The sequence below is a fragment of the Xyrauchen texanus genome, chromosome 34, assembly GCF_025860055.1.
Source record: "Xyrauchen texanus isolate HMW12.3.18 chromosome 34, RBS_HiC_50CHRs, whole genome shotgun sequence".
NCBI lineage: Eukaryota > Metazoa > Chordata > Actinopteri > Cypriniformes > Catostomidae > Xyrauchen > Xyrauchen texanus.
The window spans coordinates 37,263,156-37,284,444 of record NC_068309.1 but is presented as its reverse complement, the minus strand read 5'-3'; the positions used below and the strand labels follow the sequence as shown (position 1 = coordinate 37,284,444).

General features: G+C 40.5%; 1 protein-coding gene across 2 annotated transcripts; it reads left to right on the top strand.

The window, feature by feature from the left end:
• Window positions 1-3,104: 3,104 nt before the first annotated feature.
• LOC127627927 (G2/M phase-specific E3 ubiquitin-protein ligase-like) lies at window positions 3,105-19,744 on the top strand. Of its 2 annotated transcripts, XM_052104543.1 has the most exons (9): window positions 3,105-3,869; window positions 4,894-4,975; window positions 5,875-6,089; window positions 7,206-7,473; window positions 7,955-8,102; window positions 8,710-8,946; window positions 9,037-9,281; window positions 10,378-10,529; window positions 18,990-19,744. In XM_052104543.1, the coding sequence occupies exons 1-5, from the start codon at window positions 3,757-3,759 to the stop codon at window positions 8,048-8,050; spliced, it is 774 nt and encodes a 257-aa protein (XP_051960503.1). In that variant the 5' UTR covers window positions 3,105-3,756; the 3' UTR covers window positions 8,051-8,102; window positions 8,710-8,946; window positions 9,037-9,281; window positions 10,378-10,529; window positions 18,990-19,744. The 2 variants fall into 2 exon arrangements, with proteins under 2 accessions (XP_051960503.1, XP_051960502.1); XM_052104542.1 differs by lacking the exons at window positions 10,378-10,529; window positions 18,990-19,744 and having other exon boundaries at window positions 9,037-9,373.
• Window positions 19,745-21,289: the final 1,545 nt, after the last annotated feature.

Below are 21,289 nucleotides of genomic sequence, written 5' to 3'. Positions count from 1 at the left end.
GCCGAAGTCCATCAAGTTAATACCTATCTTTAGACTATGGACACCTCGAAGGGCATTGACCCGCTTATACCATGGTCACTTGCCAAATAATACATTTTTAAAACATCAGTTTATATTTTAATTAGTTTTACAATCGAAATCTAAAGTTTTTACAAACAATAACTTGGATTCCCTGGTTACGCCTGACGGTTTATTTAGCAACCAAAGATATAGTCCGCTCAGCTCGTAGAACAGTTTTTTTAAATTGTTAACGGATACTTTGACTGCCTGTTGCTATGGTTACTCACAGCTGATGTAGCCAGCGCATTTATTTATTAATTTCGAACGGTAAACAGTCAGTTTCACCAGAACTCCTTTAGATAGACGCCCCATGGGGCCGCCATTTTAGACCGTCACCCGCTCCACTCAGCGTAATCTGTTTAGCACAGCGTTTTTCAACGGGGGCGGTACCGCCCCCTAGGGGGCGTTTGGACAGTGTTGGGGGGCGGTGTGAACGAGGCAGCAAAGAGGGGGGCGCTCAGGCACAAATGGGGGGCGTTACTCAGAGGTACTCAACAGGCGGCCTGCGCAAAAATCTTTTCAGCTCTTCTCCTTAGCCTATGTCTTCGTCTTGCTCGGATTACTGCTGCCACTTCACCAGGAGGATATGCCAGGAGAGCCGCTTCCTAAGTTACACATGCTTTTAAGAGGCGGAGAATTTTCAGCGCAAAATAGAGGCGCGCTTTCACCGGCTTTTTCTGTACATAACGCGGAATACATAATTAGGCGCATAAGAAGGCGCAGTTTACGCTTTCCCTCCCATCTATTTATGTGACACTCCCACTTTCCCCTTGTCCATCCCATGAAAGCATATGCATGACACGAAAATCTGCGCTTTCATCTCGGTGCGTCCCGTTCGTACATACCTCGCCATGGTTTTATGCGCACTTTGCGAAACAAATACGCCTGAAGTGGGCGCAAAAGTGTTAGTAGGCCTACATCTGGCCATGAGAATTTTAATTGTAATGTGATGATTGGGTGCGGATATCTAATCGGAGAAAATCATTGGTGATGGTGAGTTTGTTTTTAACAGCTGATTCGGGTGACGTTAGAGCTGATCCGCGCCTCTACTCTGCAATGTGTAATTGGCCGATGGGAATAATAAAGTCATAATAATATAAATATTGATTTTATATTAGATGTCTTTTTGCAGTTATTCACCTAGTATAATAATATACTACGTGGTCACCCTACGTTACTCACTGTTATTCATCACAACGTTTAAGCCTCTGACAACACATACAATGTTCATTTGAATGTAAAATAAAATTATGTCTGTGCAAATTAATGAATTCATATTTAAATGTTGCTAATAACCCACTCGGCTATTTACCGGCAAATGATCTCCATAGCAACGCCTAAAAACAAATGCCGCAGCTGTCAGAGTGGTAGAAAGAATGTGTCCAATCAAAATGTACACAAGTTTCGCGGTTTTTAATGTGTCCAATCAAAATGCACACAAGCACAATTACATAGGCTAAAACAATTTTGATATCAAAACACATTTATACATCATGGCGGAAAACAAGAAGAAGTGCAGACAGTATAGTGTTGAGTACATTGGGTATGGCTTTATTCCCTCACCAACGAACATCCAGCTCCCGATGTGCCTGCTTTGCCAGCAGGTTTTCTCTAACGAGGCAATGAAACGTACCGTCTAAAGGAGCACCTAACTAAAATTCACCCCGATAAGGTATCCAAGGATGCTGCGTATTCCCAGAACCTCAAGGAGCAACTTTCAAAACAGTCCATCTCCAAGATGTTCGCTAGGAAGGTAAACCAGACAGAGAGTGGGTTACTGGCCTAGACAATTAACTTTCAAAGTTTCTGTGCTAAAAAGTCCAACCATTACCCATTACAGATCACACAGAGGTGAGTTCACATATGTGAATACCTTTTTTATTATTATTAATTTCTTCTTAATATTTTTATTTAATGCTTTTTGAAATGAAAGGTGATTTTTTTTTTTATACTTCCAGATGCCACTCCACCCTGTCGTGTGGTTGTGCGCCGAGATGCAGATGAGGAAGAATTTAAACAGGCCCTGAGAGTTAAATTTCCTGATCTTACAGATGATTTTGAACTATGTAAAGTTAATAGCCAAAGGCAGATCTTCCCTTTGCAGTTAGAAAGTTTGAGTCCTAATCAGATTCATTCAACTAATGCATTGGGGAGATCTGCCCTTTATATTCGTCTGAAGGTGAGTAAAATATTCAGTACAATACTAAAAATATTCAAAGTATGGTTGTAGTTTCCCATAGGCCTTTGCTTGTTAAATCTGTATCATGAGATGAAACTTGTGTGACAAACACTTATAGGATAGTCAGCAAGTTTGGAATCTTAATTTAAGCACAAAAATATACAAAAAATCCTTCACTTTTACTCTCTCCTCAGTCATATGATTATGTCAGTATGATTTTTCCAGTAATTTCAATTTCCTTAAAAATGTTCTTGCCAGGTTGACCACACCACTGAAAGCACCTCCACAGGTGGCAGCCATGCAGCCCACACCACTGAAAGCACCTCCAAAGGTGGCAGCCATGCAGCCCACACCTCCACAGGTGGCAGCCATGCAGCCCACACCACTGAAAGCACCTCCACAGGTGGCAGCCATGCAGCCCACACCTCCACAGGTGGCAGCCATGCAGCCCACACCTCCACAGGTGGCAGCCATGCAGCCCACACCACTGAAAGCACCTCCACAGGTGGCAGCCATGCAGCCCACACCTCCACAGGTGGCAGCCATGCAGCCCACACCTCCACAGGTGGCAGCCATGCAGCCTACACAGGGTGGCCGCGGGTCCTTAAAAAGTATTAAAAAGTCATAAATCACTTTTCCTAAAAATAAGGCCTTAAAAAGTATTAAATTGTCTTAAATTCAGATTGGATAGGTCTTAAATATGTTTGTGTCACGTCACCGCAAAGATGCAGGCAATCGTTCTTCCAGCCGGGTCGAATATTTTTTACAAGGTAGCGTAATCTCATTTGCACATGACCTATCCCTGACCAATCGGCTAACCTAACCTTAACCAATCGAGCTGCTTAGGTGGTGGTCTTGGCGGGATTCGTTATTTCGCCACAGGTAATATAGCAATGGTTGATAGCCACTTAGAAATATGGGGAAATGTAAATTCAGTTACAAATGGCTTGAAAAAGAAGAGTATTCTTGGTTAAGGTCGGTGCCTGGAAATATTTATGAAGCGAACTGCATTATGTGTCGGAAGACTTTCAAACTTGGGACAATGGGGCTCAGAGCGGTGGAATCGCACGTACAGAGCAAAAAACACAGAGACTATGTAAAGACACGCCAGCAGCCCGCCATTGCTAGCTTCTGTTCCAACATTTCCACTGCTAGCAACGATGTTAACGCTACAACGCAGGATGTTATGATGGGAAATCCACAGCCAACAATGCCAGCTGACCTCCGCGCAATTTGTGGCTCTACGCCAACACTCGGAGCAGAGGTGATTTGGGTGCTGATGACTGTTACAAGCCACAATTCATACAGGTCTAATGACGGGGTTGAAGAAGTGTTCAAAGCAATGTTTCCAGATTCCGGGCTTGTACAGTCATTTACCTGTGGAAAAGACAAGACCAGATACGTGGCTAAATTTGGATTGGCGCCATATATAAAAAAAGAGCTCATCACCGAAGTTCAAAAATGTGGTGCGTTTGTAATTATGTTCGACGAGACACCAGACAACCAAAAGCAAACAAATGGACTTGCATGTGCGTTATTGGTTAAATGACCACGTCCAGTCCAGTCAAGGTTCTATGGAGCACAGTTCATGGGCCATGCAACTGCCCAGGACCTACTTCAGCATTTCAAAGTAAGTTTGCCATAACTATATTCATTAACTAACCTCTTGTATATTTTGTGTATCATATAATTTAAGCTTTACTAATTTGTCAAGTGAATAACCACTATGGATAGGGCACTACACGTTAATTAGACAAATTAAAATGAAAAATGTATTAAAAACAGGCAAATTGAGTTTTAGAATGGTAGTAGAGTCTGGCGTTAACCTGACAATATGTAATGAATTTAACATAGGGGTGTCTATACTTATGCCCCCTGTATTTTAAGGAAGAGCGTTTTATTTATTCATTTACAGTTTATCTGAGTTTACAGTTTCTCCCTCTCTGTCACACACACACAATCTATTATTTAAATGTCTAAATTTTAAAAGCAGCTGGAATTGTCATTTATTTGTTATTTTATTTATTTTGTTCAAAAGGAACTTTTTTTTATATTTACTTATTTTATACGTATTTGTTCATTGGACCTAAATGTTTAGAAAATATTGTACTAATAAATATAATTTAGGACAGAAATGACATTGTTGTGTTATCCTTTCGCATTACACACATTTAGTCAATGTTCTTAAACTCAATTGGTTATTATCATTTTACCATACTGTTCATTTTGAACAGACAGTGTGTTTACTTGGAAATATTACTGTATATTTTCACTTTTGATTTGTATTTCCATCGTAAGTTTGGTCTTAAATTTAATTTAGAAGTGGTATTAAAAAGTCTTAAAAAGTCTTAAATTTTAATTGTTATTACCTGTAGCCACCCTGCCACACCTCCACAGGTGGCAGCCATGCAGCCCACACCTCCACATGTGGCAGCCATGCAGCCCACGCCAACACAATCCCAAAGTACACCCCAGCCGTATATATGCTAGTTTCATATAAGTGTTTTTAAATGCAAGATGCCATTTCAAGACGTGTTTTTTGTATTGCTGAAATTCTGAAGATGTATTTTATTTTCTAAATTGTTAAAATGTTGTGTAAAATATGCTAATTATAAATATATTTTTCAATTTTGTACCTATTTTGTAACAATTAGAGAGGACTTCTATATAGACTCATCAGGATCTGACATTGAAGAAGTAACCCTGGCTTCTCCGGTCAGGAGTAATAGTCCAATCGTATGTATATCTATCCATCTATCCTTCAATCTAACACTCACACATATTCACACTTACACACCTGAAGTCAATTTAGTGACTGCAATAGGCTCTATGCACGATCGCTTCCGCGTTTTGTCTCACCCCGCCCAGTTACGTCCGGTGCTGCGTCGGAAGCCTAAAGTTTTGCTGCTAGTACATTTGCTATAGATTGTGCTATGCGGAAGTAAATACGCTGGTTGAGATTCTACCGGAAATACGTCAGCAGCGTTCGTGCATAGAGCCTATTCTCCTAATCTGCATGTCTTTGGATGGTGGCTGCAGTGAGAGAGGGGGAATGGCCACTGCCAGCGGCTAGACCGGCAAAAGCCAGTGTGTGCTTATTTTACCGATATATTTAACACTATATTTTGCATTTCTAATCCAAATAAACCTAGCAAGACCCCTGCCAAGTTTGAAATCCATCGGACTAACTGTTCGAGAAATATGTGGTTAACAGACAATCCTGTAATCTCTCTCTCTCTCTCTCTCTCTCTCTCTCTCTCTCTCTCTCTATATATATATATTTATATATATATATATAATATATATATATTATAATCTACTGTATCTATCTTTCTATCTATCTATAAATTACATACACGACACGTCTGTCTATCTGTCTGTCTGTCTATCTGTCTCTATGTCTGTCTGTATGTATGTAAGTCTGTCTATCTGTATGTAAGTCTGTCTGTCTGTCTGTCTGTTAAGCGTATATCTCTCGAACCATTAGTCCGACGGATAATTGTAACAATGAGCACTCAAACACATCAAACTAACAAGTACTAAAAACACACACGAAAACTGATTTTGCACAGGCATTTTGCACTACTTTATTTATAGATGTATTATCAATTATTTTTATTTATTTGTATTTTCAGCTTGACAGAGAGCTACCAGCAATTTTACAGGAGCTTCGTGAGGACAACCTGGACTTCTATTCCCACATAACTGTTATAGCAAGACGCAAAAACATTTTAAAGAGTGCATGTGTGGCCCTGTCAAGAGGGTACTTTGAGTGGCACAAAACTCCCAATATTGAGTTTGTGGGAGAAATGGCTAAGGACTATGGAGGTCCAAGGAGAGAATTTTTCAGGTACATTAGGTATTACACGTATATACAGTAATGTCTAAAGTGACCTTCAAAAGTTTGAAAATGTCTAGGTTTCAAAGTGTGTTTCTGGACAATATCAGTTTAAGTCCTTACTTGGTATTCCCGTAAATGCATTAAACAACATTAAATAGGCAGCAATAAATTAATATAAATTTATAATGACATAATAATGTCAGTATATGTGACAGTTAGACATTCCCCTTTGGCAGCTGTGACGTTTGATTATTGGATTAAACTTGATTTGTAGTTACTTTCAATTTATACATTTGTATCAGTTTGTGTGTTACCTGGGAATTTAACCCAATTGAACCGTTGTGCTGATAATGCAATGCAATACCAATTGAGCTACAGGAACACTTTCAGCTCAGATGCTTTAGAAATATCAAATTTTTCCTATATCTTGAATACAGTGATATTTAATAGGTACATGATTTAATACATTTTTTTAATTTAATACAATTCTATTAGGGGTGTTAATGAAACCCTCATTTCATGATTCGATACATATCACGATACTGAACTCACGATACAATATTATTGCGATTCTCCAAAGACATAAGGTAAACAAAAAAATGTACTGTTGATTAAAATGATAATTTTGATATTACATTGTGGGCTTAAATGAATAGGCTTGGACTTGGTGCTTGTAACCCAAGGACAAAGGTGACACCAGAATAATGTATAAAATATTCATGATTCTAAAGCTGAAAATACTGAATTATTTTAGACAAATATGCTTAACATTACATTATTATACATTATAATCAACATTATATAGTAGTTTAATGTAGTACTACTGACACTAAAACTCGGAATTTTTTTTTCTCACACAGTCATTTTTATTTTGTGTGAAATCCACGATACATATTGTCACTATCCACGATACGTATTGTTGCATTTTTGTACTGCGATATATTGTGGCACGATATATTGTTACACCCTAAATTCTATAAATTTATTAGATAATGAATTAACATTTCTCCTAACAACGCAAACTTATCATGAAATGTTAAGGATTTATGATTGTTTCAAAATTTACAGACTTTTGTGACATTGTTATTAGGCTACAGTATCTTACTTTTTTCTTTTTTTTCTTAGACTCCTCATGATTGAGCTCCAAAGCAATCTTGGAATTTTTGAGGGCAAACCTGGACAGCTTCTATTCAGCTATGATCAAAAAGCTCTAGCTGAAAATAAATTCTATACAGCAGGAAGACTAATGGCCTGGTCCATACTTCACAATGGACCAGGCATGAAGTCCATTAACAAGGAGCTTTTTATGATCATGTGTGGCCAGAAACCAGATCTCACCACATTTGATCTTAATAACTTTCTGGAAAATGACCTCGCAGAAAAGCTGGCAAAGGTAACTAAAGTAATTTTACATCCCACATAATGTAGTTATGTGCTCATTTAAAGGTGCTCTAAGTGATCCCAGTTGGCGTAACCTCATGTTGATGTTTTAAATTATTATCAAACAAAACGGAGGCTAGCTAGACCCTCCCTCCTCCTCATCCGCGCAATAACCCCCCAAACCCCACCCCACATCATTCTTGTCGGTTATTGGCTGGAACAGTTTGTTATGTTTCGTAGTGCGGGTCGCTCTGTTTATTGCTCGGTTTGTTTTTGCTGCTGTTTGTGGAGCTTGGTCTGTCTGCAGAGTGCGTTTTTTTTACAGTGTGTTCAGGGGACAGGCAGCTAGCGGATAGTGAGGAGATGTTTGCGGTAGGTGAAAAAAAAAAGTTTGGCCTAAAAAAACGCACGAGATCACTTATAGCACCTTTAAGGAGAACAATGTATTCAGTAACTAATATTTTCCAAGTCCACATGTTTTTCTATGATTTTAGGTTGTTAGGTGCAGCACTACAGAGGAGCTGATGGAGCTTAAAAACTCCCTGGGGGACTGGATTTGCGACTGTGGGGTACCCAATATTTTCACATGAGTGATCTGCCCACAATTTATGGGCAGTTAGTGACCCACTTCATCTACCACAGGTAAATAAATATATAACATTTACTTTAACTTTCAGCTGTCTCAAAAATGTCTCCTAAAAATATCCTAATAAGGTGTACTATGTTGGGTCTCTGCCATTGTAAAGAAATGTCCATATTTAGAGTGGACATGTTGTTCCATACATACATATGTCAAGTCATTAAATCCATCCATCCAGGGGCGTAGTTTGTGGGGGGGAGATAACCATATGTAAAGGACAGTACTGTTATTCATCAGCTAAGTTCCATTCATCTATCTTCACTGTGTTCAACTCACCATTTACATCTGCTGATTTCCTTGCTTCTGTTGAAAATAAACTTCAGTATTATTTTACTCACCTGTCTGCTTCATCACTATCCGTAAGAAAAGTTGATTCGATTTCGGTTCATGACTAATGAATTTAGGTGTTCACCAGTCAATGTTTAACACATAAAATATATGGTTATCTCTGGTCTCCTATTAAGATCAGGGTCATCACATTTTTCAATATTTAAAGGTATCAGGTTTTTTACTGAGATGCTGCTTTGACTCTTTGTATTGTATAAATATTAGGTGGCTTGACAACAGCGATTTTTTTAAGTCTTATTATTACTTTTTTTTTCTGTTCAGAGTGGCAAGTATTATCCAGCAGTTCACTTCTGGGCTGAACTCCTGTGGCCGGTTGTGGGAGGTAGTGCTTAATAATTGGAAGCGTTCCTCCCTTGTTTACCAACACAAGATGTGCCCTAACAAGAAATGAAGTCAGAGACCTCTTCGACATTGTCTGGAGTTCACCAGGGAGCAACAGGCGAGACCTTGAGGAGGAGACTATCTTCCTGTGGGAATGCTGGCTAATGTCGATTCAAGGTAAGTGTTTCTTTAACTGCACACTGTTTTGTTATGCAATTAGATTTAGCTTTTTGTCTTTTACATTTTCTGTTTTGCAAACTTAAACAGAAGAAGATGTGGGCATATGCTTTGAGGATGTCCTAGTGTTTGTAACTGCAGCAGATTCTGTCCCTCCACTGGGGTTTCAGCAAAAGTGCAAAGTGGAGTTTTATGACCAAGAGGAGCCAACCAGAAGAATTCCGTATGCTTCAACCTGTGCCCTGACACTCTGCCTACCAAGAGGTGTGTCAGAAGAAGAGGATTTCAAGGAATTAATGTTCCTTGCAATAAAAGGATCTCTTGGCTTTGGGAAGGTATAAGCGTCACCTTCTTAAAAAACTTTAAAAAAAAAAATGTTTGCTGATAATTTACTCACCCCAATGTCATCCAAGATATCCATGTATTTCTTTCTTCAGTCGAAAAGAAATTTAAGGTTTTTGAGGAAAACATTCCAGGCTTTTTCTACACAGAATGGACTTTAATGGAAACCAACAGTGTAGAAAAAGCCTGGAATGTTTTCCTCAAAAACCTTAAATTTCTTTTCGACTGAAGAAAGAAATACATGGATACCTTGGATGTCATCGGGGTGAGTAAATTATCAGCAAACATTTTTTGAAAGTGAACTAATCCATTAATTATTGTGAAACATTAAGATTTAGAGAAACATGTATACATTTTGTAAAATATTTAATACTGGTGTTATTGTATTACAATACAGAACAAATCAATGTTTATGTTCATTCAATAAAAACTTGACTAATGTTTTGCAAACATCTGAATCTTTACTTTTTTTTTATAACAGTTCTGGTAAACATTTGGGTGCAAGATCTAAATGTATTTGATAGTCAAAGAATAAGTAAATCACAAAACACTTGGTGTGGGAAATGGACAATTTTATTTCAGAAGACTTTAACATTGAGGCACATGACCTTAAATAATGACTATTAAAGTCATAGCTGCAAGCAGCAATTATTTGGGTCCATAGAAATGTAAAACGGTGACCAAATTTCACACACAAAAAAAGGTTGTGGATGTTTTGGACACAGTGTTTTTGGTGTCATTAAATAAAAGAGAAGATGAAAGCAATAATGTATAATGGACCATACTCTGATCAAACTTAAAAGGTTAGCTCTATGTTTTGTCCATTTAATGAAAGTCAACCATAACATGCAGTCATAATTTCTATATTGGGATGAACTCATCCTTTTCTTACGCTTGATTTAAAGATGTCAAAAAAGACAAAACATTTCGAATGATGTCTAATCCAAGTTCTGCTTGTGCCCCACCAAGTGGATTAAATCGTGCAGCAAGTTGCGTTATTCACAGAGTAGTGATTCTGTGGTACTGCTACTCTGTCTGGCCAGTCAACATTTGGTGCCCCCTGCATTGATGTCGTTTCTTCTTGTTCAGATGGTCCTTGAACAACAATTTCATCTGCTGGCCCAGCTGTTCTGCCAAAGATTTCTTGCATCGCTGTGGTTCTTTGTCCTTGTTGTCCCAGGCAGCCTCGGACAAAAATCTGTATTGTTGGATGAATGCAGTCAAGTCCCTGTTAATCCGTGGTAAGTAGACATAATGAAGGGCCCAGAGATGCATTTCATTGTCTATGTCCACTTCACTCTCAAGGAAGTGGAAGAGGTTGTAATAAACATTAGTCAATCCCCGCCACATGTCACCCCAGAGCCTCTCAATACGCTGGTTATGAGTGCTCCTGCCTCTGATAGCACTGCCTCTGTCTGAGCCCCTGAAAATGTTCATCACACAGACAAAATTATTTTCACCTCCATGATCTGTTCTGACCCTGGAAGGCACTCCATATCTGTCCACAGCATTCAAAAAGCAATCCATTACAGTGCTGCTGCGGTTGTTGTTTGAGGCACGGAGAAAGACTATGAGGCGACTGTAGCCATCTATACCTCCATGAATGACAATTCTCCATCTAAAACATAGAGAAACACTGTTATAATACAAGACATTAAGAACAAAACGAATATACATTACAGTACATCTTCGAAATATTTTCATAATCGGAAGTTTATGAACACTTTTTTATAATTTATACACTTTATTAAATGTAACGTATAATACAAAAAAAAACATAGCCCTGTACCTTATCAATTAGTGGTTGCCATCAAGGTGCCAAAGGGAGTTTGGGCCAGCTACACTGTACAGTCGCCTCTGTGGTCTTTGTGACATTGCTCTTAGAGCTGCAGCACTGGGGTTGATTCGCACTAAATTCCTTCTCACTCTGTCTCTTTGCACCCGTACTCCACCTGCCCGTAACTGTGCCCTGACAGCCTCAGACCCAAGCTGGTCATTCCCAGCCACAATATCTTTGATCATGTCATCGAGGGCATCATCAGTTACATCAGAATATGTCACAGACTGATTCAAATTGAACTTCCTGAAACAAACAATTCAAACATAACTATTGTTTATTATCAAGATAATGCTAAACATGTTCTTGTAGCTCAAATAGTAGAGCATGGCACTATAAAAATGCAAGTTTGATACCCAGGGAATGCATGAATTGAAAGGGAATGCACAAGTTAAATGTAAATACAATGCTCATTTAATGCGCATCAAATAGTTTAAAATGAAATTTGCCTACATCTTGATGCAACTTACTTTATGCGTCGTTTGACTGTAGCCAAAGACACTTGCAGAATCTCAGCTATCAAACGAAGAGAAAAACCACATGAGGTCAGAAAAGAAAGTTGCTCTCTAGTGATGCTGTAATGGGGCGCTCCTCTACCTCCACTACAAGTAAGTGGAGCCTGATAACTGGAACTGGCTGCAACAATAATAACAAGGATAAATAATTGTAATCCAATCAAGTTTTACAAGTCACAAAGAGAGGTTTATCTAGAAACACAATATTAAGGGAATACAATGTTTTACGTTAAATTTAAAATGTAATGTATTTAAAATGGTAAGAATTGTCATCTGTGCTACGAATATCTTTGTCAGAACAGTATAACCATGCCCGTCCACTATGTAGACTAAGTGATCTTTACTACAAGTTTTACTACATAAATAAATAAATAATGAATGCTAGTTAACGTTAATACCCATAAATACTTAGCTTACATAAACAAATATTATATCAGTACCTGTAGATTTGTAATAATTTATTGTAGGCTATATTCAAAGACATTCTGTTAAATAATAATTCAAAGATTTGTAATGTACCTTGTTCTTCATGTTGCCTACGTGCGTTTACTTCTGCAATATATTCCGCTATGTCAAGGAGTAACCGATCCGCTGCCGGCACAATGATCAGCCTCCCTCTTGCCCATTCAAAACTTCTCTGCATTGTTTCCAGCCTGAAACCAATATTTTATATTTTAAAAATGTTCTGTTGTTTGTGGCCTAATGAATGGCACTGTTTTATGTATTCACTTATATTTTTCATTCTTGTTTTGCATATACCTGGCGGTAAATGTAAAAGGATTTGTTGAGAAAATAGCCTAAAATACACGTTGATAATGTATGCAAGTTACTGGTGGTATTTTACTAGTGGATAGGCCTGGTCCTACACAATAAAATAATTATAATATTACACCCAGCCAAAGTGTTCTACAGTTTGTTTTAGATGAAGACCAATGATGATGACATGTACACCAAAAAATCACAACAATCTCGTAGTATTGGGCAATGCATTGATACAAGCAGCGTAAAATATTTTACGCTATATTTGCTTTATGTTTGAAAGCAATACTTACCTCACTAAAGTTGACTGAACATTGGGTCCAGCATCCTGTGTTAGCTGACGAGAGCAGTCATTTAATGTTCGCTTGCAGCGCAAAATGAAGCTTCTTCTGTCCATCTTTAGCGAACTGGATTATTTTCCTTGTTTTAATGTCGATAACTCCTTAGGAGCATTGGATTACCACAAATGATCCGTGCTGAATTGGTCTGGTCTGACTCAGTTCATCATTGATTGGGAGAGACCAGTTCAAACTTAGTGGCTGTGGAAATCAGTGGGCGTGGCTCATTATAATACAAGCAAAACGCCGTAAAATAACGCGCGCTCTGTGCAACCAAAGCGGCGTTTTTACGGCGTCATATGACGAGATGAGCGGCGTAAAAAGCGGCGCTTTCCATGTACACTAAAACGCCGTCAAATACGGCGTCATTGACGTATTTCGCGCGTCTTTTACGGCGTTTGTAATTACAACGCCGTATTTTACGGCGTTCAATACGGTTTAAAACGCCGTATTTGACGGAGTTTGGCTTTAAACGCGAATCTGTGGCGTATTTCTGACCCTCTTGGCTTGCCAGATGCACCCCCACCCATAAGAGCTGCACATACAGTTTCAAACAGTTCTCCGTCTCATGCCGCAAGCATCGCAGATGCGACGCGCGAGCCAAGAAACTCCCTGCTAAGAGCGGGAAGCTTTATGAAAGTGGCGCGTGTGCCTATTACAATGTATGCACCCTCACCTGTAAACACTGTCTATACAGTTTCAAACATTTCTCCAGCTCACGATGGGAGCATTACGGAAACTCACGCGGGTGAGTTTGCACTCGGCACTCAACACGGCTGCTCAGCACGCACCTGCGCCTCTGGGAGCTGTAAACTCAGTGTTAGCACAAGGCAATTTGCCGGTGGGGCCCATACGTCACTGCGACACGCCCCCAGCCAACATTCAGCCCATATCTGTGCGAGCAAAAGCCTGGGAAAAAATCCCCGACATGCCAAAATGGGTTTTGAACATAATAAAACACGGTTACTCACTTCAATTCGCTCGCAGACCACCCCGCTTTTCAGCGGTGGTCAAGACGAAAGTGAGAAAAGATGTGTCACATGTTCTACGCAACGAGGTGCTCAAACTGATAGAGAAGGGCGCTATAGAAACTGTTCCTCCCTCTATGAGCGAGGCGGGTTTTTACAGCCGCTATTTTCTCGTCCCGAAAAAGGAAGGTGGCCTCCACCCCATCCTAGATCTCAGACATCTGAACAAAGCTTTAATGATTCGCTCGTTCAGAATGTTAACAACCAAACATATCCTCGCGCAAGTTCGCCCGGGGATTGGTTTCTATCAGTGGATTTGAAAACGCTTACTTTCACGTTCCGATAGCGCCTCATCACAGGCCTTTTCTGAGATTCGCTTTCGAGGGACAGTCATACCAGTACACAGTACTACCATTCGGCCTATCATTGGCCCCCCATACATTCCCGAAATGTATGGACGCGGCACTTTCCCCCCTGAGACAGTGGGGAGTGCGAATACTGAATTACCTGGACGATTGGCTAATCATAGCACAATCAGAGGGTCAGTTAACGACGCACAGATCTTGGATTATCAGCCATCTAGAATGCCTGGGTCTGAGAATCAATTTTGCAAAGAGCGTGCTATCCCCCAGCCAGAATATCTCTTTTCTGGGAATATTGCTAGACTCAGTGCAGATGACAGCGTGCCTCTCATCAGAGCGCGCGCTCTCTATTCGACGCCTTGCAACATCAATCAGAACGGGCGCACACGCCCCCGTCAAACGATTTCAAAGAATGCTCGGTCTCATGGCCTCGGCATCAGCGGTACTCCAGCTAGGATTGTTGCACATGCGTCCTCTCCAGCGCTGGCTCAAGAGCCGTGTCCCCACTCACGCGTGGTGCTGGGGCCACTTTTTGATCAGAGCGAATCACGGCTGTATAAAAGCCCTGACGCCCTGGAAAGCCGTCAACTGGTATCAAACCGGCGTGAGTCTGGGCGTAAATACGTGGAGAAAAATTATCACGACAGATGCCTCCAAAATAGGATGGGGGGCCCTTTACGAGGCTTTTGGTCAAACCCGGAAAAGCGCCTACATATAAACTGTCTGGAAATGAAAGCGGTCGCCTTGGCTCTCAGAGCCCTGCTTCCGTATCTGAAAAACAAACACCTCCTGGTCCGAACGGACAACATGACGGTAGTTTCGTATATAAATCGCCAGGGTGGACTCAGGTCGAGCTCCCTGCACTCTATGGCCAGGGAGCTCATCTTATGGTCACAACACCATCTGCTCTCGCTGAGAGCAGCGCATGTGCCAGGCGCCCTGAACCAGGGAGCAGACATGCTGTCCAGAGACAAGGTTCTCCCAGGAGAATGGTCTCTCCACCCCCTGACGGTTCAGTGGTTATGGCAAAACTTTGGCGAGGCAGAGGTCGACCTCTTCAGCCTCCAGGAAAACGTGCAATGCCCCTTTTCTTCTCAAAGAGCACGGACGCGCTCGCCCAAGTCTGGCCGAGCCGCCCCTTGTATGCTTTTCCCCCGATCACGATGCTACCTCAGGTCATCAGTCGGATCAGGGAAGTGAGATGTGCAGTGCTCCTGGTAGCCCCACTCTGGAACAACCAAACGTGGTTTCCAGAACTGATGCAGATGATGCAATCTGCCCCATGGCCGATTCCGTTGAGGCTAGACCTCCTCAGGCAGGCCAACGGGATGATTCTTCTGTGGGCCCTCCATGCATGGCCCCTCAACGGGTTCCCGAGAACCTCCCCAGTGGAGTTTTGAGAACCATCACTGAGGCGCGAGCACCCTCTACGAGGCGCTTATATGCCCAAAAGTGGAAAGTGTTCAGTGACTGGTGTGATACCAAGAGCTTGAACCCCAAATCGTGCGAGATACCAAGTGTACTCACCTTTTTTTGCAAGAGCTGCTGGAGGCGGGCCGCACACCCTCCATGCTCAAAGTCTATGTGGCTGCCATAGCGGCGTCACACAATCCTGATAAAGGACGTTCATTAGGGAAAAGCGACCTAATAATTCGTTTCCTAAGAGGCTAGGAGGATGAACCCTCCTCGCCCCCTCGGTGCCGATCTGGGACCTGGCCACGGTCCTGGACGCACTCAAGAGTGCCCCGTTCGAACCTCTCCGAACCGTGCACCTTAAACAGCTCTCGCTCAAAACTGCGCTCTTGCTGGCGCTCGCCTCAGTCAAGAGAGTGGGCGACCTGCACGCGCTGTCATCAAGCGCTGCTTGCCTGGAATTTGGACCTAACGACTGCAGAGTTGTCCTTAGGCCAAAGCACGGGTATATTCCTAAAGTGCTCTCCACACCCTTCAGAGCACAGTTGATAGCTCTGGCAGCGCTATCGCCCCCAGCAGACGAAAGCGACGCTAATTTACTCTGCCCGGTCAGGGCGCTCAGAGTATATTTGGAACGTTCTGCCCTGTTCAGACAGACGGAACAATTATTCGTATGCTTTGGCGGCCGCACTAAAGGTCTCGCAGTCTCAAAGCAAAGAATATCGCGCTGGATAGTGGATGCTATAGCGCTAGCTTATGAAGCCAAGGGCCTTCAATGCCCCTTAGGCGTCAGAGCTCACTCTACGAGGAGCATGGCCTCCTCGTGGGCTTGGTCGAGTGGGATACCCATTGAAGATATTTGTGCGGCGCGGACTGGGCCTCGCCTCGACATTTATCAGGTTTTATAACCTACAGGTCCCCTCATTTCATTCCAACATTCTATCAGCCTGACTGTAGAATGGACTGGAGTATGTATACGCTGAGCATTATCTCCTCCCTTACAAGGTCCGTCTCTGACCGACTCAGAGGATTTTTTTGCATGCCAGTACATAGAAAAATGCATTCCAACATTCTATCAGCCTGACTGTAGAATGGACTGGAGTATGTATATGCTGAGCATTACCTCCTCCCTTACAAGGTCCGTCTCTGACTGACTTAAAGGATTTTTTATGCATATCAGTACATAGAAAACTCAGTACATAAGATATGTGCTTGTGTTTGTACTATGAGCGCCCACCATGGACCACCTTGGAAGGGCTCTATACTATCCCATTATGTAGCTCGCCGTTGGTCGGCTCGTGGAATAATCACTTTGCTTTAAGGCTCAGGCATCTGCCTCTGGCTTTATAGAGCGAAGTCAGCACGCACGGCGTTTTACATGGTGTTCCCATAGCGTAAGCTACTTACGCTAATAGGAGAGACCTCTCGATAGGGAACGACTCGGTTACTAACGTAACCTCGGTTCCCTGAGAGGAGGGAACGAGTATTGCGTAAGCTGCCGTGCTTGTGCTTGGTCAGTTCGCTTCAGTCGATTGAACCTAAAGGAACTCGTATGACGGGTGCCCATTATATAGCCTGGCTATGCTAATTTCGGGCGGGCTCTGAGCGCTGAACGCTGGTAGCGACCAATGGTTCAGAGTCGCCCCGTCATTGGTTCGAGCAGTTGCCGCAGCACAGCCAATGACCGAGCTGCCTCGCTCGTTACTGTCTGCTGTGCAGCTGCAATGCGTTTTACATAAAGACTTCAATATTTCTCGAGAAACAGAGTTTTCCCATAGCGTAAGCTACTTACGCAATACTCGTTCCCTCCTCTCAGGGAACCGAGGTTACGTTAGTAACCGAGTCGTTCGTATTCATTATCTCTCTCTTTCTCTGTCTCGCCCTGCTTAATCAATTGTCAATGCTCTTCTATCGCTGTAGGTTGACTTTTCTCCTCTAAACGGAGAGCATGCATGTGAAATGAGATTGTTGCAACAAATACCAACAACATGAAAGCATGTCAGTCATTTGATTTATAGAACATCTGTATGCACATAAATACAACTGTAGATGGCATGCAGGTCAGTCATATTACTTTAAATGTAGGGGGACGCTAGATAGGGAGGGGCGATACCACTTATTTTCTTTTTGATCCGATAAGTCCAATATCGTCATTACCGATACAAATACTTCTCTAAAAAATATATAGCTTTTTTTTTTTCTTGGGATAAAATGTGTAATTTTAAATGTTTTTTTTTTTTTTTGCCATAATTTGTGTTTTTTTTATTTAATTTAATTTATTTATTTTACATTTGTTAGTCTAAACAGAAAATTATTAGACTTCTGTTTTGTTTACCCTTACAAAAATGAACCATGGTTTCACCACATAACTATAGTTTAACCATGGGATTTAGTTCATCCATAGTTACCACACAATTAATCATAGTTGCTACTACAGTATGTTTGAATCAATATATTTGATACAACATTAGTATCGGAAGTATCGATACTTTAGGAGGGAGTTTGCATCACTTATCTGGCAACCCTCAGCATGTTAAATGCTTGTGTAGGCATTATGTCCCAATGCAAAAGATAACTGAAATATTCCATTTAAAAAATCTTTTGAAATAAAACAAATAATGGTTTTGAGATTTTTAATTTAAGCAAATTAATCTTTAGCATTCAATTGTATTTATATCTGTATGTATAGTGTCTAATAATGTATAGGCAATGCACACTTAAGCTGATCTTGATATGAAGTGAATCTTCCCATTTGATATATAAATAAATTCTACTGGAAAATTTGGCCCAACTTTTAAATACAGCATGTGTACTGATTTTATAGCATGTATTCATATATTTGTATCAAAAGATCTATACCTGTAAAACATGTCTAATTAACTCTCCCCAAAAACTACAAATTTTAGCATGTATATATTAAAATAATTAAATAAATGACTAACCAATTTCTTGCAAGATCTTAGAGACATAGTAAATATATTTATGATTCATTTAAAATTTTTGTTGTAATGTACCTTTAATGTACATGTGATTAATCACAGAAAACAGTGATTAATTAGTTAAAAATGTTAATATTACATTTTTAGCCTCATCAGACAGTGCAAGTAACATTGTTAAAACTGTAGGCTACAATAAAACTGTGAAGTAAAAACAAGGAACATGTATTCCATAATGATGGGGATGTACTTTATTAAACATGCAATAATAAGCAGTGATAATGACAATTACATTAATCTAAGTTATTTCTTCTAAAAATGTTATTTGTTTGGCAGTAAAAGCATATCTGTATATTAGTGAAATACTGTGCAACAAATTGGTACTTAAAAACATTGAAATAAGAACTACTTCAGTATTTCCAGCATGGTATGAATTACAGGGGGTCTCAGACCCCTGAATGCTTCGTGAGACCTCCTGGAAAGCTAATTTGCATATTCTTTGGGGGTCTCGTTTAAATTATGTGATTTTTTTCTATCCCCTTTTCTTCCCAATTTGGAATCGTGGTGGCATAGTGACTCGCCTCAATCCGGGTGGCGGAGGACGAATCTCAGTTGCTTCCGTGTCTGAGATCATCAGTCGACGAAGTCAAAAGAAAAGGAAAAGAGGAATCAAATCAAGACGGATTTGTAAAATGGAATGTCTCACTCACCCACGAGAGGGACTTTGATATGCTGAAGACATGCTGAAGGTGCTCAAATGGTTGTTTAGCTTTCTCTTTCTCTTTGACATGGTTTTCTGTAGCCCTTTTTACACTCATTGCTATTTGCACACTACTAAATATTGATATAAATGTTCAGCCTCACTCCACACGTTCAGTGTTTACACTACTATCAAATATTCCATACACATGTATAAAAGTAATGCTATGACACGTCATACATACATTTTAGTATCGGTTTGTGATTCTAAATTATTCTAGTGAGCTGGTAATCTGTTTCACACACAAATATAGTAATTGCAAGATGTTCCCCAAACTGTTTCCACTGATAGCACATTATTATCACTGTCTGTAGCTTAAACCATGAATATAATTTTATTACAACAGTCAAGCTATGTGTGTGTTCTTCACATGCTTGTACAGATTTCTTTCAAGTATTGATAAGACTAAAAATTTCTGACAATCCTAAAAGATTAATATTTCCATATCAACCCTAAACACCTTACAACTTTCAGTGTCCTGAATTGCACAAATCTGCTAAGTGTCTCAGTTTAAAATGTATCCAATCAAAGGGAGGGGGGGGGAATCCTCCTGTTCCTCCACACTCGTCTGGACAGTAGCTGTAGTTGGTGATGAGCAGTCCGAGGCCACAGCTGTAGAACATGCCATGGATTGTGCAACACTTGAATCTCTCAGGACAGTATGCTCTATAGATGGCCTCCTCCCAATAGCTTCATGCATTGCAGCAAACCATGGCCATGTACAGTAAATAAATATTTTTCTCCAAAACGCATTGGCCAGAATTATTGGCACCCTTTTATTCAATACTTTCTGCAACCTCCTTATCCAAGATAACAGCTCTGAGTCTTCTCTGATAATGCCTAATGAGGTTGGAGAGCACCTGGCAAGGGCTCTGAGATCATTCCTCCATACAGAATCTCAAAATATCCTTCAAATTCAGAGATACATGTTGGTCGACTCTTCTCTTCGGTTCACCCCACACATTTTCGATGGGGTTCAGGTCAGGGGACTTGGATGGACATGGCAGAACCTTGATTTTGTTGTCACTGAACCATTTTTGTGTTGATTTTGATATTTGTTTTGGATCATTGTCATGCTGGAAGATCCAACCAGGGCCCATTGTAAGCTTTCTGGCAGAGGCAGTCAGGTTTAGCTTTTTTATCTTTTGGTATTTGATAGAGCCGTGATGCCATGCGTCCGAACAAGATTTCCAGGACCGCTGGCAGAAAAACAGCCCCACAACATTAAAAATCCAGAACCACATTTAACCATGGGCATTGGGAACTTCTTCATCTCTGTGTGCATCAAACCCATCTGTGGTGTTTGCTGCCAAAAAAGCCAGTTTTTTGTTTCTTCTGACCATAGATCCCAGTCACATATGAAGTTCCAGTAGTGTTTAAGACACTTGAGTTTGTTGATGGATGAGAGCTTTTTTCTTGAAACCCTCCCAAACAACTTGTGGTGATGTAGGTGAAGTCTGATATATTTTTTTAGACTTTCTGACCACAAGACACAACTAATTTCTGCAATTCTCCAGCTGTGATCCATGGAGATCCTTTGGCCACTTGAACCACTGTGTGTGGAGACAATATAGACACATATCCTTTTCCTGGCCAATTCTTAAGATCTCCAGTTGATTGGAACTTGTTAATTATTGCCCTGATGGTGGAAATGGGCATTTTCAATGCTTTGGCTATTTTCTTATAGCGACTTCCCATTTTGTGAAGCTCAACAACCTTTTACCGCAAATCAGAACTATATTCTTTAGTCTAACCAACTGCGATTGATGATTAAAGGAATTTGGCCTTTGCGTTACCTCATATTTATACTCCTGGGAAACAGGAAGTCATGGCTGAACAATTTAATGTTTCTAGTCACCCAGGTGCACACTAAAACATTTAAAATATGAATAGGAATATACTTCAGATATATTTTACTCATAAGAATTTCTAGGGGTACCAATAATTGTTGCCAATGTGTTTTGGAGAAAAAATATTTATTTACTAATGAGATATTTCCCCTCTTTCAATTGTTTTACAGGTTAGATTTTTGTGAATTTTTTCAATGAAAGATCAAATAGATAAACAAAGCAGATATTGTTTCACAGCCTTCTTTGCTCATATTTACCAAGGG

Coding starts and splice junctions, on each gene's coding strand:
- LOC127627927 (XM_052104543.1), top strand. CDS start 3,757: ATGGACTTGCATGTGCGTTATTGGTTAAATGACCACGTCCAGTCCAGT. Junction 6,090..7,205: donor CCAAGGAGAGAATTTTTCAG/GTACATTAGGTA, acceptor TTTTTTTCTTAG/ACTCCTCATGATTGAGCTCC. Junction 7,474..7,954: donor TCGCAGAAAAGCTGGCAAAG/GTAACTAAAGTA, acceptor CTATGATTTTAG/GTTGTTAGGTGCAGCACTAC.